At 41.9% G+C, this 15,576-nt stretch overlaps 1 protein-coding gene across 2 annotated transcripts in view; it reads right to left on the bottom strand.

Annotated features, from left to right (window-relative positions):
* TBC1D12 (TBC1 domain family member 12) overlaps nt 1-15,268 on the bottom strand; it is an 85,836-nt gene extending 70,568 nt beyond the window's left edge. For both annotated transcript variants that reach the window (XM_054033540.1, XM_054033539.1), the window contains exon 1: nt 14,234-15,268. In XM_054033540.1, coding sequence (XP_053889515.1) covers nt 14,234-15,078 — 845 coding nt within the window. In that variant the 5' untranslated portion in view covers nt 15,079-15,268. The remainder of the gene's footprint in view (nt 1-14,233) is intronic.
* Between the last annotated feature and the right edge of the window lie 308 nt (nt 15,269-15,576).

The following is a 15,576-nucleotide window of genomic DNA, read 5'->3' as shown; positions in this document are numbered from 1 at the left end:
AACCACCATTCCAGAAAACATGCGTCCATGCCGATAATGGGTTCTACTCAATAACAATCCAAAGCACAGCTGACAGATGCATATTCATTTTCATCATCTGAGTCAGATGCCACCACCAAAAGGTTGATTTTCTTTTTTGGCGGTTCGGGTTCTGTAATTTCTGCAACGAGGTGTTGTTCTTTTAAGACTCCTGAAAGCATGCTCCACACCTCATCCTGATCAGATTTTGGAAGGCACTTCAGATTCTTAAACCTTGGGTTGAGTGCTGTAGTTATCTTTAGAAATCTCACACTAGTACCTTTTGTGTTTTGTAAAATTTGCAGCGAAAGTGTTCTTAAAATGAACATATGCTGAGTTATCATCTGAGACTATTATAAAATGAAATATATGGCAACGTGTGGGTAAAATAGAGCCGAAGACATTCAATTCCTTAGGGGAGAATTGTATCACAAATTTAATTAACACATTTTTTTTTAAACGAGCATCATCAGAATGGAAGCATGTCCTCTGGAATGGTGGCCAAAGAATGAAGGGGCATACAAATGTTTAGCATAACTGGCACATAAATACCTTGCAATGCTGGCTACAAAAGTCCTATGTGAACGCCTATTCTCACTTTCTGGTGACATTGTAAAGAAGACGTGGACAGCATTATCTCTCGTAAATGTAAACAAGCTTGTTTGTCTTAACGATTGGCTGAAAAAAAGAAGTAGGACTGAGTGGATTTGTAGGCTCTACAGTTTTGCACTGTTTGTTTTTGAGTGCAGTTATGTAACATACAAATGTAGATTTTTCCCCCTAAGTTGCACTTTCATGATAAAGAGATTTCACTACAGTACTTGTATGAGATGAATTGAAAATACTATTTCTATCATTATTACAGTGCAAATATTTGTAATCAAAACTATAAAGTAAACACTGTACACTTTGTATTTTGTGCTGTAATTGAAATCAATATAGTAGAAAATGTAGAAAACATCCACAAATATTTAATAAATTTCAGTTGATATTCTATTGTTTAACAGTGAGATAAAAATAATTGCGATTTAAAAAAATTAATCACGATTAATCATAGTTTTAGAGTTAATCATGTGAGTTAACTGTGATTAAATCGACAGCCCTAATTTTAATCTAAAGCATCAAGTAAGTTTTAGAAAGCTTCAACTTGGTTTACATCAATGATTTAAAGAAAGTGATTTGAATCATGATCATTTAGGTTGCTCCACTCTGCTAAATTCTAAAGTGTGTACCTTGGATCTTAAATGAGGAAGTTCTCATGGTTGATTTTAAAAATAAGCTTGTAAAGTTTCTAACTGACTAAGCAATGTTCAGAGGCGTTTTAAAATTAAGATAAAACTTTGAAATGGATCACTGCTTTGCAGTGCTAGTTGAGCTATAACTTATTTTTAATGCATCTACGTGTTGAACACAACAAGAATCACTACAAGAGCAGTCAGTTTTCCTTATCTGAACAACTATGGACCACTAATTTTGCATGTTTACACAAAAAGTGAATACATTATATGTGGCAGAAATTCAACTGAAGTTAAGATTAGAGAAATCCTCATCTTGTAAGTACACCTCTACCCCGATGTAACACGACCCGATATAACACAAATTCGGATATAATGCAGTAAAGCAGCGCTCCGGGGGGCGGGAGGGACTGCACGCTCCAGCGGATCAAAGCAAGTTCAATATAATGCAGTTTCACCTATAACGCGGTAAGATTTTTTGGCTCCCGAGGACAACGTTATATCGGGGTAGAGGTGTACCATAACTCAAACAGATGAAGATACTATCTAATTATTCCATTTTGTATTTTTATATCCATTAAATTTTGTAACCCCTAATGTCGACATGCATTAACTGTATATTTTTACTAGCAAAAACTGTCTCTCAAATGTACAGATAAAAATACAACTTGAGTCAGATAAGGAACCATTTATCAAGACTAAAGCATGCCCTGTTTTATGCAGATTTATGTTCTTGCCTAGCTTGCAGTAGTCAGTCATTCACAAACTCAGTCGCCAATATTTCCAGGACTATGGCTTATTAGGGGATAGGAGTTTCCCCTAATGTTATACTACTTCCAGGCAAAGTAAGTTCCAAGTTTTGAATCATTTTGGTCCTTAAGTTACATTTTCAAAATGAAGTAGAGTACACTTCAACTATGTCTTCCATGTAAACACCCACCCACACCCTTCCACCCCCAACCACCCAACAAGACAACTTCAGATCATGCAGGCCTGCAATTTATTTTCCTTCACAACCTCACAAGACTTTTAGAGCCCAATACAAAAAGAGTTAATTTATTATTGGGAGCAACACAGCAGCTTAAAATGAAGAGAGAAAAATACAGCATGTTGAGAACAAATTCTATTACATCCTTGTTGTCTCACACACAAAGTATTATGATAATGGAATATAGGAAAAAATAGAGTAAAAGTAAAAGCAACAAAATATTTGCATGTGGCCGAAGTTAACAACACATTTTTAAGAGGTGAGTCTCACTGTTGAACAATTTATAAGCATACCAAATGTAACTCAACACAATCTATAAATAATGAATCACTAAAGAAATAAGATCTTCCAGATAAGCATCTACTAGCCTTCCAGGTTGACAAAGGATTCAAGGTCTTTAAATTTAAAAAAAAAAAATGTTTTAAAGTTATGAATCAATTTTGTAAGCTTTCACACAGAGGCAGAGGGTGTGTCCTTGGATTGTATTTTGTGCAGAAATCAAGCTTTGGATCAGGGATTGGAATGTCATTGCCTGTCAAGTATTGCAGATTTGCATTATGTGGCATAATCCAAGAGTTATTTTGTTGCTTATACAACCCCATATACTTTCTCAAATTACTAATTATGTGCAGGATCAGAGAGAGTGCATGAGGGGATATCATAATATGTCCAGTTCTGGGCACCATACCTTAAGAAATATCTGGCTAAATTGGAGGGAGTCCAGAGAAGAGCAACAAAAATGATTTCAAAAAAATTTAGAAAACCTGACCTATGAGGAACGGTTAAAAAACTGGGCATGTTTAGTCTTGAGAAAAGATGAGTAAGTGGTGAGGGGTAGATCATATTCTCCAGGTCCATTGAAGGTAGGACAAGAAGTACTAGGCTTAGTCTGCAGCAAGGGAGATTTAGTTTAGAGGTTAGAAAAAGGTTTCTAATTATACGGGCAGTTAAGCTCTGGAATAGGCTTCCAAGAAAATGCTGTGGAATCCCCATCATTGCAGGTTTTTCAGAACAGGCTGAAGAAACACCTGTCAGGCATGATCCAGGTTTACTTTGTCCTGCCTCAGAACAGGGGGCAGGATCAAATGACTTCTCGAGGTCCCTTCCAGCCCTACTTTTCTAGGATTCTATAACAGTGCACTCAAGTCTCATACACAAAGGGATAAGTATTAGGAATTCCATAATTGCGTATTTTAATACCCTAAATATACTTTAAATCTAGGAATAAGTAACTGACTTCAATCTTTATAATAATAGCCATTAAAAAAGTTATACAGTCAACATTGACCTCCATGTAACATACTAAGATAAGACACTTGAAAAATCAGTGTGCTTTAAGACCAACTCAGAACACGATGTCCAATCCATGTTTATTTTCACTGGACTCAATGTAATCAGAAAACATTACAAAGGTAAGTTTCTGGTTCATGATTTAGTTATTAGCTTTAATTTTAAAAATGGAGAAAACAGAATAAGGAAATTCTTATTCTTTGTGTTGCCAAACTAGTAGAGCTATGGTTCATAACGAGATGTTGAACACAGAAGGGATGAAAAAAAAAAAAACTAAGCACAATAATGATTTCCAAGTTTTAACATATTTTAAGTAGAAAAGTTATGAAGATATACAAACTGGAAGAATGACTAATCTAGATGTATACAGCATATTCCAAATATTTTTGCTACTCAGTTTGCAAAGTGAGACTTCATCTCTGTGTACTCAGACATTTCCCATCACTATACAGAAACAAAAACAACAAGGAGTCTTTAAGGTGCCACCAGACTCCTTGTTTTTTTGTAGATACAGACTAACACGGCTACCCCCTGATACTATACAGAAACAAGATTTGAAATTTAGACCAATCAGAACAAAGGTATTCCAGCCTTGCCAATATTAATACAATTCAACAGTTATTTCCCAAACCACCACATTCTCCATCAAAGGAATCCAGTGTACTATAAAATTGCTCAGAAAAAGGAGGTACTACTTGAAATGGGCATGTAGAAAGAAAACTGGGAATTGCTATCTTTCCAGTTGTTTCTTAAAAGGCTGTCAAATCTTATAGTTTCAGAGATTAAGGATAATCAGAAGAGAAAGCTATAACAAAATACATTCCATACAGGCAGCTAAATTTACATTACAGATGCAAGAGTCAGGAAATGAAAGGTAACGTTTAATCATATATTTCCAGAGAATCCCTGCCTCGGTCAATCAACAGGCTGGTGCAGTCAATGAGGCAGCCACAATTTATTTCTTATTGTCAATATACAATGAATGGACCTGTGCCTTATCCATTATACACTGAAGGCCAAAATTTGGCAATTCTGAGTAAATCTATTGTCTTCCTTACATTAATCCAGGGTAGGCAACCTTTCAGAAGTGGTATGCCGAATCTTCATTTATTCACTCTAATTTAAGGTTTCACGTGCCAGTAATACATTTTAATGTTTTTAGGTGGTGTCATTCTATAAGTCTATAATATATAACTAAACTATTGTTGTGTGTAAAGTAAAGTAAATAAGGTTTTTAAAATGTTTAAGAAGCTTCATTTAAAATTAAATTAAAATGCAGAGCCCCCCGGACTGGTGGCCAGTGTGAATGCCATTGAAAATCAGCTCGCATGCCATAGGTTGCCTACTCCTCCACTAATCTAACTAATCAATCATGTTATTTACATATGACCCCCTCCATAATGAAGTACAGAGATGGAATGGTGTGCAGTGCATTAAGAAAAGGTACATAGTGAGACCTATCTTGCATGTGTGTTCCTCATTCTGGACAACAGTAGATTATTTTGGGCTTGCTTGGGTTTTTAAACTATCACAGTAAATTTATTACATTTCATTACATGCCTTTGGTTTGCTTGCTGTACTTCATTCAACCAGTGCAGTTAGCTATTTCATTATTATAATGTATATAGCCAAGAAGAATTACAAGGTGTATGTGAAAACAATCTTGGCTTTTCCCACATTTGAAGTGTTTCACTTTGCTACCTTAAAGACAGACTGTAAAAAAGTATTTCTTTTAAAGGAGTGTGTGCCCTTTTTTCTTTTTCTTTATGATATATAAAGATGACCTGACTATCCTGCTGCTCTTTTCTTCCTCTCCACAATTTTTCTTGATGTTCCTAATATTTCTCAGGTCAGAAACATGCATGTCTGGTCTTCCCAGTTTTGCTGGATAACTTTATGGGAAGGAGGGGGGTGAGTCTCAGATTTTTATTATGAATCCACACCTTAATTAACAGATGATGGATGATGAATCTTCAACTCAAGTCCTCCTCTTTGGAAAATTCTCACTGAACATCAGCATTAGAAACAGATGTTAATGTATACCAAAAGCTAAAATTTATTTTCCCTTTCAACTGGTCAGCTCTCATTTCTTGAAACATCAGTTTCACTTGTTCTCTTGCTTATCCACCGTCTTTTAGGATGTACAAGACCTGTATTTCTAATGTTAAACAGAAATTGCAAAATTCTTAAATACTGAAGTTTTCTTTATACATCACAAAACAAGAAACGAAACAATTTTTCCCCTCCCTTTGCAGGTCAAGTTTAAGTTACAGAAGATTTTGTATAACATTCCTTAAGTTGGTCGGTGTTTTTTGTTGTTCCTCCCCCACCACCAAGAAATCAATAAAACAAAAATTCCATCAACAGAACAGCATGTCTTGCATATGATGCACACTTAATGCTTGGATCTTACTGAATGAAGCAATTTTTAGTAAGACAACCAGTTAAGCAAAGCCTCAGCTGCTGTCAGACTTGCCTGGAACCTAGATGAACTGGTAGGGGAAGAGTTGACAGGTGGTAGAATGAGTCTGAGATGTCACTGAAGGATGCAGTGTCAGGCCCTGCCTCCTGATAGTCAGACCTAATAGATGGAATGGAGGGCAAAGCCTGACGTAGGGTCGGGACTGAGCAGAGGATAGCACTGGAACCTAGAACCAGGGACAGGCCGGGGATCGGAACCAAAATCAGAGTTTGTAGACAAGCCAAAACAGTACTGTAGCTGGAATCCAGGTGCAGGCCAGAGGTCAAAGCCAGGTGGTTAGAGTCCAAGGGGGTCAGGAAGCAGAGGCAAGGCTGGAGTAAAGCAAGGACAAGACTAGAACAGGGCTCAGGCAAGGCTGGGGCAGGAACAAGATCAGGAGCAGGCTGGGAGTATAGTCTCTGATCTGCTGCATTGCAGCGTGAAGGTTCCTGGCTGGTAGTGCTGTTGTGTTGGGGAAATACCTGAGCCTAGGGGTCATCTGACCCAGACTCCACTGAGAGTTAGACAGCGGTCACATGCCTGAAGGCTGATACCATTCACAAAGAGCCTGCAGTGTAAGGTAGTTCAGCTGGGTTGTTGCAGAATGCCTGAGTGACAAGTTTCAGAGTAACAAATGCCTGAGTGGTGACTCACAACAGGTCTGTTGGAGGGGCACCTCTTGAGTTTCTGCACCTAACAGCCCCTGTTGGCAGGGCAGCTGAGCGAGCAGCCCTGGTTTGGCTGCGCGTTTGGCTCAAAGACAGAAGCATTGTGATATTGCACTTGGATGACTAATTGAACCAAAATGGCTGTAGCTCTCAAGTTGCTAGTCTACATCAGACTGAAGTCATGAAAACTGAACCAGTTATGACCTGCTCAGGGCTTGTCAACACAGTGCATTAGTGTACACCAGCTGGGGTGTAATTTCTAGTGTATACCAGCATGTCGCACTTCAACTGCCCGTATGGGCTCTGCTGGCATGCATTAACAGTTCCTTTTTGTGCTTTTATGGAATTTTTAGTGCATGCTAGTAGGGTCCACATGGGCAGTGAGCAACACATGTAAAGCACACTGGAATTTATACCACAGCTAATGCACACTAACACTGTGTAGATAAGCCCTCAAGGTTACTCTGTTGTAACAACACATAGAACTAATGAAAAAAAGTATTACAAGCACCTATGGGTAGATAGTGTTTTATCAGTTTGAACCAATCTCTTAGTGGCAAGTACAACAGATTCCAATACTCTATCAACAAACTAGTAACCTTAAACTCAACCATACCAAGGAACATTAGGGTTAAAAACGTTAAGAATTTAATAAAGTACAGAAAAGAAAAATAAAGGGAAGGAAAATAAATCAAATATCCTCACCATTCACACATGTGTACAACAGAGTTCTGGCTGTAGACTTAAACATGGAGATACTATACAGCAACTGCATAACTAAGTTAACATTTAATGATTTGACAGAAACACCTGGTGATCAGATGGGAAGAAAACATATTTGAAATGGGCACTATTAAACTCAAAATACTGACAGAGAACACATCACCAAAAGCAAAGGCAAAAAAAGCCTAAAAATAAAAATAAAGAAACAGATTTTTTAAAAAGTAGTTTTTCAATTTATTACAGGTTGTTTTTTCTTCTTTGAGCTACAAAGTGGCTGCAGTAAATGTATTAAATGCAATTCTAGTAACTTGTTCACATAAGTTGTTAGAACTAGATAGACAGTCTCAGAAGGGCCAAGAAATAATGGCAGAATAAGTTGATGTTCTGCGTTTACTGTACATGACGTACCAAAAAAGCCTTCAAATTATTTTTGATTGCAACTTTAAAATATGCACGCTTTTTTCATCTTCTTAGCACACTTTTAGCCCAGCTACACTCTAGGGGGAAAACATTATTTGACGTTAACTACAATGATCACTGCCACAAAATTTGAGTCCAGCAGCTTTTTACCTTGATTCTCCAGGCAATTTGAATTCAGGCCAAATATTTGTAATGTAAGTGGACAGGTGGGTATGAGAATGGCTTTGTTGTTCATAAATCAATATCCGATATGCAGAGAAACGTATGAGCAACTGTTACATTAAAAATTTCTAACCAGACAGCTGAAGCTGCAAAGGAACTAGAATGAGCAGAAGCTAAAAAATAAGCATAATTTAAAAACTAGCAGTAGTATTTAGATCAGCTACATATAGAAGAAAATTTTTCTGACAACTGACCTCTTTGCAGTTCCCCATCTGCTTATTAAGATCAACAGTAAGAGCAAGATGTGATGATAATCAGCTTTTGAGGTACAGCCTGCTGCTTGAGCCAGTGGAACATGTTTACAATGGAGTAAAGGACATGTGGGCTTAGGTGACTTTTCCACTAGTGATCCCCTTCTCTGCCCTGTGTCCCCACCCAAACTAGCCTGGCACCATCTGCTACCCCACTCTAGGAAACATTACTTCAAAGTGTTTTCTTTGAAGGTACAACAATGATTCCACAGCACTGTTTTATTCCAGTAATAATTGCAGAAGGTTCTTTGAGGGGGCGGTGGGGAAATGGAAGGGGGAAGTGTTCTTCTTTGGTTTGAGAGAAATTGGAGGGGAGGAAGAAGAGAAAATTGCCACTACCTCTGGTGACCCATCTGCCAACTACTGGTGAAGTTCACAAGACTGCTTATGAACCAGTCACAAAAGATACATAAAAATAGAACAAGACACACTGTAAGTAACTGCCATAGTAACTGTTTATTAAAAACCAAACTGTTCAGTTTACACCAGCAAGGACAACTCTTCACTAAGGTGAATTTTGGGAACAAGAAACTGAACCATGTTCCATTAGACTTATTTTATTTCTGCAAAATTAACATTAAACATGCTATTCAAAATAGCAACAATGTAAAGAGGGGGGAAATGAAAAGATGCAGGACAAAAAACATTTCACAGTTCTTAAGCTATAAACTTGAGAATAAAATGGCAATCAAGTATCTTAACAATTGTCAGGTGGCTATAAAGTGAGGTCATAAAATTGTTCTTGGGAAAGGAATAATAGCTATGTGCATAACAAATACATGTTCTTGCATATATATTATATAGTTGTAAAACTTAAAAACTTCTATACCCTAGAAAAGCCATCACAAAACAATGGTTCCCAACCTTCTTGCTGGAGCCCTGGTACAGTTACTGCTGCCTGATCTCCATCTGTTTCCTTCTCTTGCCCTTTTACAGTTCATTCTTTGACTTTCTGTTTGTTTGTTTGTTTGGGGGAGTGGGAGGAAGAGAGACTGAGAAAAGGGGAAAGCAGAAGCATTATTTGTTTTCATTCCACTTCAGTTTTCCCTACTCACTGGGAAGCTTCATGCTGCTAGAGCAGGGGGTTCCACTAGCATTGCTCAAAAATGATCTGAACAATGAGACAAGAGACACACTTGGGCTAGTAGGCTGCTGTCTCAGGCCACATCTACAGTATGGGAACTCTACCAGCATAGCTACAGTGCCATAGCTATGCTGGCATAACCTAACAGCGTAGACACAGCCTACGCTAACGGAAGGAGTTTTTCTATTGCTGTAGGAACACCACTTCCCCAAGCAACAGTAACTAGGTTGACAAACATTCTTCTATCAATCTAGCTACAACTTGGGGGTCTCTACACTGAGGGTCAGAAAACTATAGTCTCTCAGTGTTGCAGATTCTTCACACACCCAACCGACACAGCTATGTCAACCTAAATTTAAAGCATAGACCAGGCCTCAGACTACAATTATGTACCACAAGAGCTACTGCCAGATTTACGTACATTAAGGCTCAGTCTACAATTAAATTTAAGTCGACATAACTGTGTCACCAAGGGGTAGGAAAAATCCACACCAAGCACTGCAGTTATGCCAACTCAACTCCCAGTGCAGATGCAACTAGGTCAACGTAAGAGTATTTCCATCGACCTAACTACCATTGCTTGGGGAGCTGGTGTTCCTACAGCAACGGAAATACCCCTTCTGTCGCTGTACGCTGCATCTACACTACAGTATTATACAGATGTAACTATATAGCAGGACAGTGCCTGTTAAGTAGACAAGGTCTAAGAGAAGGCAGGTAGCTTTCAAGAAGCTTTGGCCATAGCATCAGACACACACATTCAAGGTGGAGGTAGGTGGATCAGGGGACATGCAATTTTCCCTGCCCCACTGATCATCAGTCCTAACAAACCCCTCAATTACTATGTTTGTCCTACAGGAGGCCCACACCGCTGGCTGGGGAAAAATGGAAATAAAGATAGAACAAGAAAGATGGTGAAAACTTATTTTCAAGAAAAAATTAGCACTATAGCAAATAGATTTGACAGTACTTGGCAGAGATTGGGACTTTGGTTTCAAGACTAACAATGATCAGATGATCAAATTTCTCCCTCATATGGGCATTGGGTTTGATATTTAAGGTTTCAGTTTAAGTTAATATTGTCACAGTCTAAGTCAGGGGTAGGCAATCTATGGCACGGGTACCGAAGGAGGCACGCGAGCTGATTTTCAGTGGTACTCACACTGCCTGGGTCCTGGCCACTGGTCCGGGGGCTCTGCATTTTATTTAATTTTAAATGAAGCTTCTTAAACATTTTAAAAACCTTATTTATTTTACATACAACAATAGTTTAGTTATATATTATAGAAAGAGATCTTCTAAGAACGTTAAAATGTATTACTGGCACGCGAAACCTTAAATTAGAGTGAATGACCGAAGACTCGGCACACCACTTCTGAAAGGTTGCCGACCCCTGGTCTACGTTCTGACTATTGAAATTAAGGAAGTGATTCTGTGATTAAACACAGAGTTGTGTTCAGCTTACAAACAGAAAGTAGTCACACTTACAAGGCAGTCTGAGTTCTAGCATGCCTTCCTTATTGAATGTTTACCAAAAAGCCTGAAGGAAACACTTATTTCTGGCCTATTACTCTAGTCAGCTGCCTCTTTTGCATTTAAATGCCTTCTACCAAAAACAAAACAAAAGGCAGCTATGTTTTAGACTCATATTAAATAAAACAGAGGATGGCATAATCAGGGTAAAGTAGGAAAATGAAAAAGTCCAAGTTTTAATACAAATCTACAGTGGAAGAACAGAGAAGTGATTCTCCCTTCTATAAAAAGCACCTTCAGTGGAAATCAAGGCATGCATAATTGGGATTGTTTGCAAGTACAGCAACTTAAAGGTTTGGTACCAGCATCATTTATGACTTTGTGCTAATTGTAATACAATGATCTATTCAGAAGATTCACAAGAGATTCCATTGTCACTACTGAGGATTCACTCATAGGGCAACTTTAACAGTCCCAGCTGCAATATTTAAACGCTTAAAAAATGTGGGGGGGGGGAGATTTGGGGAGGGAAGGGTTTCTAGCCTCTAAAGTTGCAAAGATAACCTACAACACACAAAAGGAGCATACGGGCTTGTCTTACACAGAGCAGCAAGGGGTCTGCTTTCTAAAACACATTAACTGGTCTGGGCAAACCCTGCTTGTTCAAGCTAAAAGTTCCCTAATGTGCTTTAACATAGTGGTGTTGAGCACTACGTTAAAGCACACTAGGAAACTTGATGCTATGTGGTAAGGTCCGCCCAGACCAGTTAGTACACTTTAGAAATCATACCCCCATAGTGCAAATTGCTGCTTCATGTAGGCAAATTGTAAAATTATTGTTGTGTTGTCCTCTCAGAAAATCTGCAGGCAGACCACTCCAATGTCTTTAGTAGGGCTTCTCCAAACTGCAGCAAAATGGAAACGTAGGTCTATACTAGAAAAGGTTTGCCAGTATAGCTATAACATCTACTCTAGGAGAGTTTGCTGGATCAGGAAAAGAATGTTTTTGCCAGTATAGTACACAGGTTCCTCAAGTAAAATAAGCTGTAATGGCAAAAAACACTTAAGCCAGTACATAACCGCATCTGCCTCAGGATGGTTTGCCAGAAAAGAAGTATTGGAAGGAATAAAAGTCATCTTCCCCACACCCAACATTAGTATACTGGCGAAAGTTTGTAGCACAGACCTGGATTTAGCCTTGTCAGTCTTCACTGTTTCCCAGCAGACTACTCAGTGTTACTCGGCTACTACTTTGGAAAGCAATAAACAACAAGAACTGGAGTTATTAATTTGGAGTACTCAAAAAAATGAGGCAGGGCAGCATAGAGTACTGGAGACAAAAAAATGACACAAAAGCAAAGAAGGGACAGAGCAGAGCACCACACACTCCTATCGCAGTAGACAGGAAACTGGTAGACACCTCCCTCAATCCATCCATGAAGCAGTCAGGAGGCTCTTTAGAAATGATGACAAACTCCAAATTTATCAGGCAGATACTAGCTTGAAGATAACTCCAAAGCAGAATCCAGAGATAGCATCCAGTAGGAATCCAAGCACCTTCCCCTTTCCCAGCAGCTGCAGCAAGGGAAAGTCTGCTTCTCACTTGGGCCATTGTCTCTGCAGAGTGAAACTCATCTTTCATATCAATCTTCGGCTAGTGGGTTTACTCTATCTGATTTCTTGTAAGTTTTCCAAACCTTGTGCGTGAGAAGACTGTATTAGTTAACTGGATGTGAGAGATTGTATATACTTATACCTGAGACTGATTTTGGAGAAAAGAAAGATATAAAGGGGGCGGGGAAAGGGCGGAAGAAAATGAAGACAATATAGGGAAAGAGAACAATATAGAGAAGAGTGAGAGTGTAGGTAAATAACCATGATCTATCACAGGATAGGCTGTGTCCATTGAGGCACATTAACCCTGCATTATACAGGAGAGACCCCAGAATTAAACAGCTCTGCCTTTCAAAGTTCTTTCCTTCAAATTTACTCCAAACAGGCTTAGCATTCAAGCTAATTGGTGGCTTGTACAATTTTCATGCTCTGCTTATGAATGAAAAGCTGCCGTTTCTTTATCACATGTTCAATTAAGTCCCATAGCTCTTTGATTGAAAGTTACTGAGGAGCAGAAAACTATGATAACAGTCATAGTATTTTGACAGCAATTTTCAAAACCAGAAAAGTTTATTTTATTCCAAAATATTCTCCAGAGACCTGTGGCTATTAAGTTAACATGTATCACGCTGCTGCTGTAACTACCTTCACATCTGCTGCAGTCTTCAGTTTTGAAGTCAACACACTCATAGTCTGGAGTTCCAAAACTGTCTTAAAGGGCATATCTATACTTACAGCATTGCAACAGCTGCTGTAGTGCTTAGTGAAGACACTACCTATGTTAAAGAGAGCTTCTCCAGTCCGTGTTGGTACCCCACCCGGTAGCTATGTCCACCAAGTCAGTGTAACTATGTTGCCCAGGGGTCTGGATTTTCCACATCCCACAGCAAGGTACTTTTAACTGAAATATGTCTGTAGTGTACAGGAGGACTCAGTGTTCTTAGATTCCCTCCCAAGTGCACAGCCAGCCTCTCTCTGGCTGGCAGGGATAGTGGATACTCAAGTTCTGCACACAATCCTATGGAAGTTAATGCTAACGTTAAGTATCAGAGGGGGAGCCGTGTTAGTCTGCATCTGTAAAAAGCAACAGAGGGTCCTGTGGCACCTTTAAGACTAACAGATGTATTGGAGCATAAGCTTTCGTGGGTGAATGCCCACTTCGTCAGATGCATGCTAACGTTATCAGTGTTACTGAACATTACTCTTGGCATTTAAATGGTCTTTATGCTTAAAAGCTGAGTGGGGCACTTGGGGGTGGGGGAGTCAGGTCACAGTTCCCAGTGCTAGTTTCAGGAAGCCTTAGGCTACGTCCTCAGTACCGGGGGTGGGGGGGTGGGGTGGGGTTAAGATTTAAGATACGCAAATTCGACGCATCAGAGCCGACTTACCCCGCTGTGAGGACGGCGGCAAATCAACCTCCGCGGCTCCCCATCGACGGCCCTTCCTCCTACCTCCACTGGTGGAGTACAAGCGTCGATTCAGGGATCGATTGTCGCGTCCCGACAAGACGCGATAATTTGATCCCCGAGAGATCGATACCCCCCCCCCCCCCCCCCGATTCAGGCAGGTAGTATAGACCTGCCCTTAGTGAAATAGGTAGGACAGCACAGCATCAAGTCACCTTGGGAGGATCTCTGCACAGACTAACGCTATTTTTGAAGTTTATTTCACCCAACATCAGCTCACTGCTGTCCCTGTTCTCCCAGGCACGGGGGCAGTGTCCTTTCCTTCCCCCTCCCCAGCTAGGAAGGTCAGTATCGCTCCCGACCCAGTAACACGATCTCACCTTGTAATGAAGTCGGCGATGCCGCTGCTGCTGCCAGGGATAGCGATTCTCTTGGTTTTGTCCGTCGGCTCCTGGGGAGGGGCCGGGGCGGTGGCCGGTGTCCCCCCATGCGGCAGATGCTCCGGGGCGCTTCGGCGCCGGTTCACTTCGTAGGTGTTGCGGGAATTCAGGTTAATGTCTATGAAGCCCAGAGGCGCCGGGCAAAGGGTTCCCGCCGCAGCAGCCCCGTCGCTGCAGTCCCGGGGAGTCCGAACGCCGGCGGCGGCTTCTGACGGGCTTTCAGTCCCAGCTCCGCTGCGGGGCGGCGGGGGGCTACCGACCGCCGCGCCACCCTCCGGATCGGGCCCCAAGCAACAACTTCTCAGAGGCTCTTCGAGGGCGGCCCCCGCCGGCGGGCTGGCCCGGCCCGCGCCGTCCCCCGGCTCCGGCTGGGGATCGGGGAGGAAGTGAGGGAAGCCCCCATTGGGCAGTCTCATTTCCTCCTCCTGGGGCCCCGGGTCAGTCCGCACGGCCCAAGCAGGCGGCTCCTCCGGCTGCAGCAGGAAGCCGGCGTCCCCATTGGTCATTCTCCCGTGGGGGCCCAGGACACAGGCGGCCCCGTTGGGGGGTCTCTCCGGGCAGCACTTGCAGCCCAGCCCCGCAGGCGCGGTGGGGCCGACCTTCCCGGCCAGGTACCGCTGCAGCAACAGCTCCTCCTGCCCCGAGCCCCCGCTCAGGCTCCGGCTTCCATCCCGCTCCCCGTCCTCCTCCTCCGCCTCCTCCTCCGCCGCCGCCGCCTCATCTTGCCGGCCCGCGGGAAACAAGGCTGCGCTGCCCTGAGCTCCGGCATCGTCCGGCCCAACCATTTGCCGCCCCGTAGCCCCCGGGATGCCAGTGGCGCAGCTGGGGGCGGAGGGGGCGCACGAGCCCCCCCGGCGCAGCGGACCAAGGGGGGCGGGCGCGCGCTACTCTTCACACCGCGAGCCGCGGCTACCGCTAGCTCCGCTCACCGCATCGGACGGCGGCCTGGGGCAGCCCGGCTCACGCAAGCGCACAACAGCGGCAGCCCCCAGCCAAAGGCGGTTCCACCATAGAGAAGCAGCGTAGACCTACCCGCTCAACCCTGGAATATCCGGTATCATAGAGATGCCACCTAGATAGGATCCTCCCCATAGGAGGGGAATCTCGGATTTCCTTTACCATACAAGACCTCCTTACGCTCAGTTCCCCTTACCGTATTCTATCTAACACTCTCTCATTCACATGAGAAAAGACTGTTTCCATGACGATATTCATCAAAACCCAGACACTACCAGGTACCATATTCCATCTGAAACCACCGCCTCTAAAATCAGATCCCAGTA

This window comes from Malaclemys terrapin, chromosome 7 (genome assembly GCF_027887155.1).
Source record: "Malaclemys terrapin pileata isolate rMalTer1 chromosome 7, rMalTer1.hap1, whole genome shotgun sequence".
Classification (NCBI taxonomy): Eukaryota; Metazoa; Chordata; order Testudines; family Emydidae; genus Malaclemys; species Malaclemys terrapin.
The sequence above is the reverse complement of the archived record's forward strand: the minus strand, read 5'-3'. Positions and strand labels throughout refer to the sequence as shown.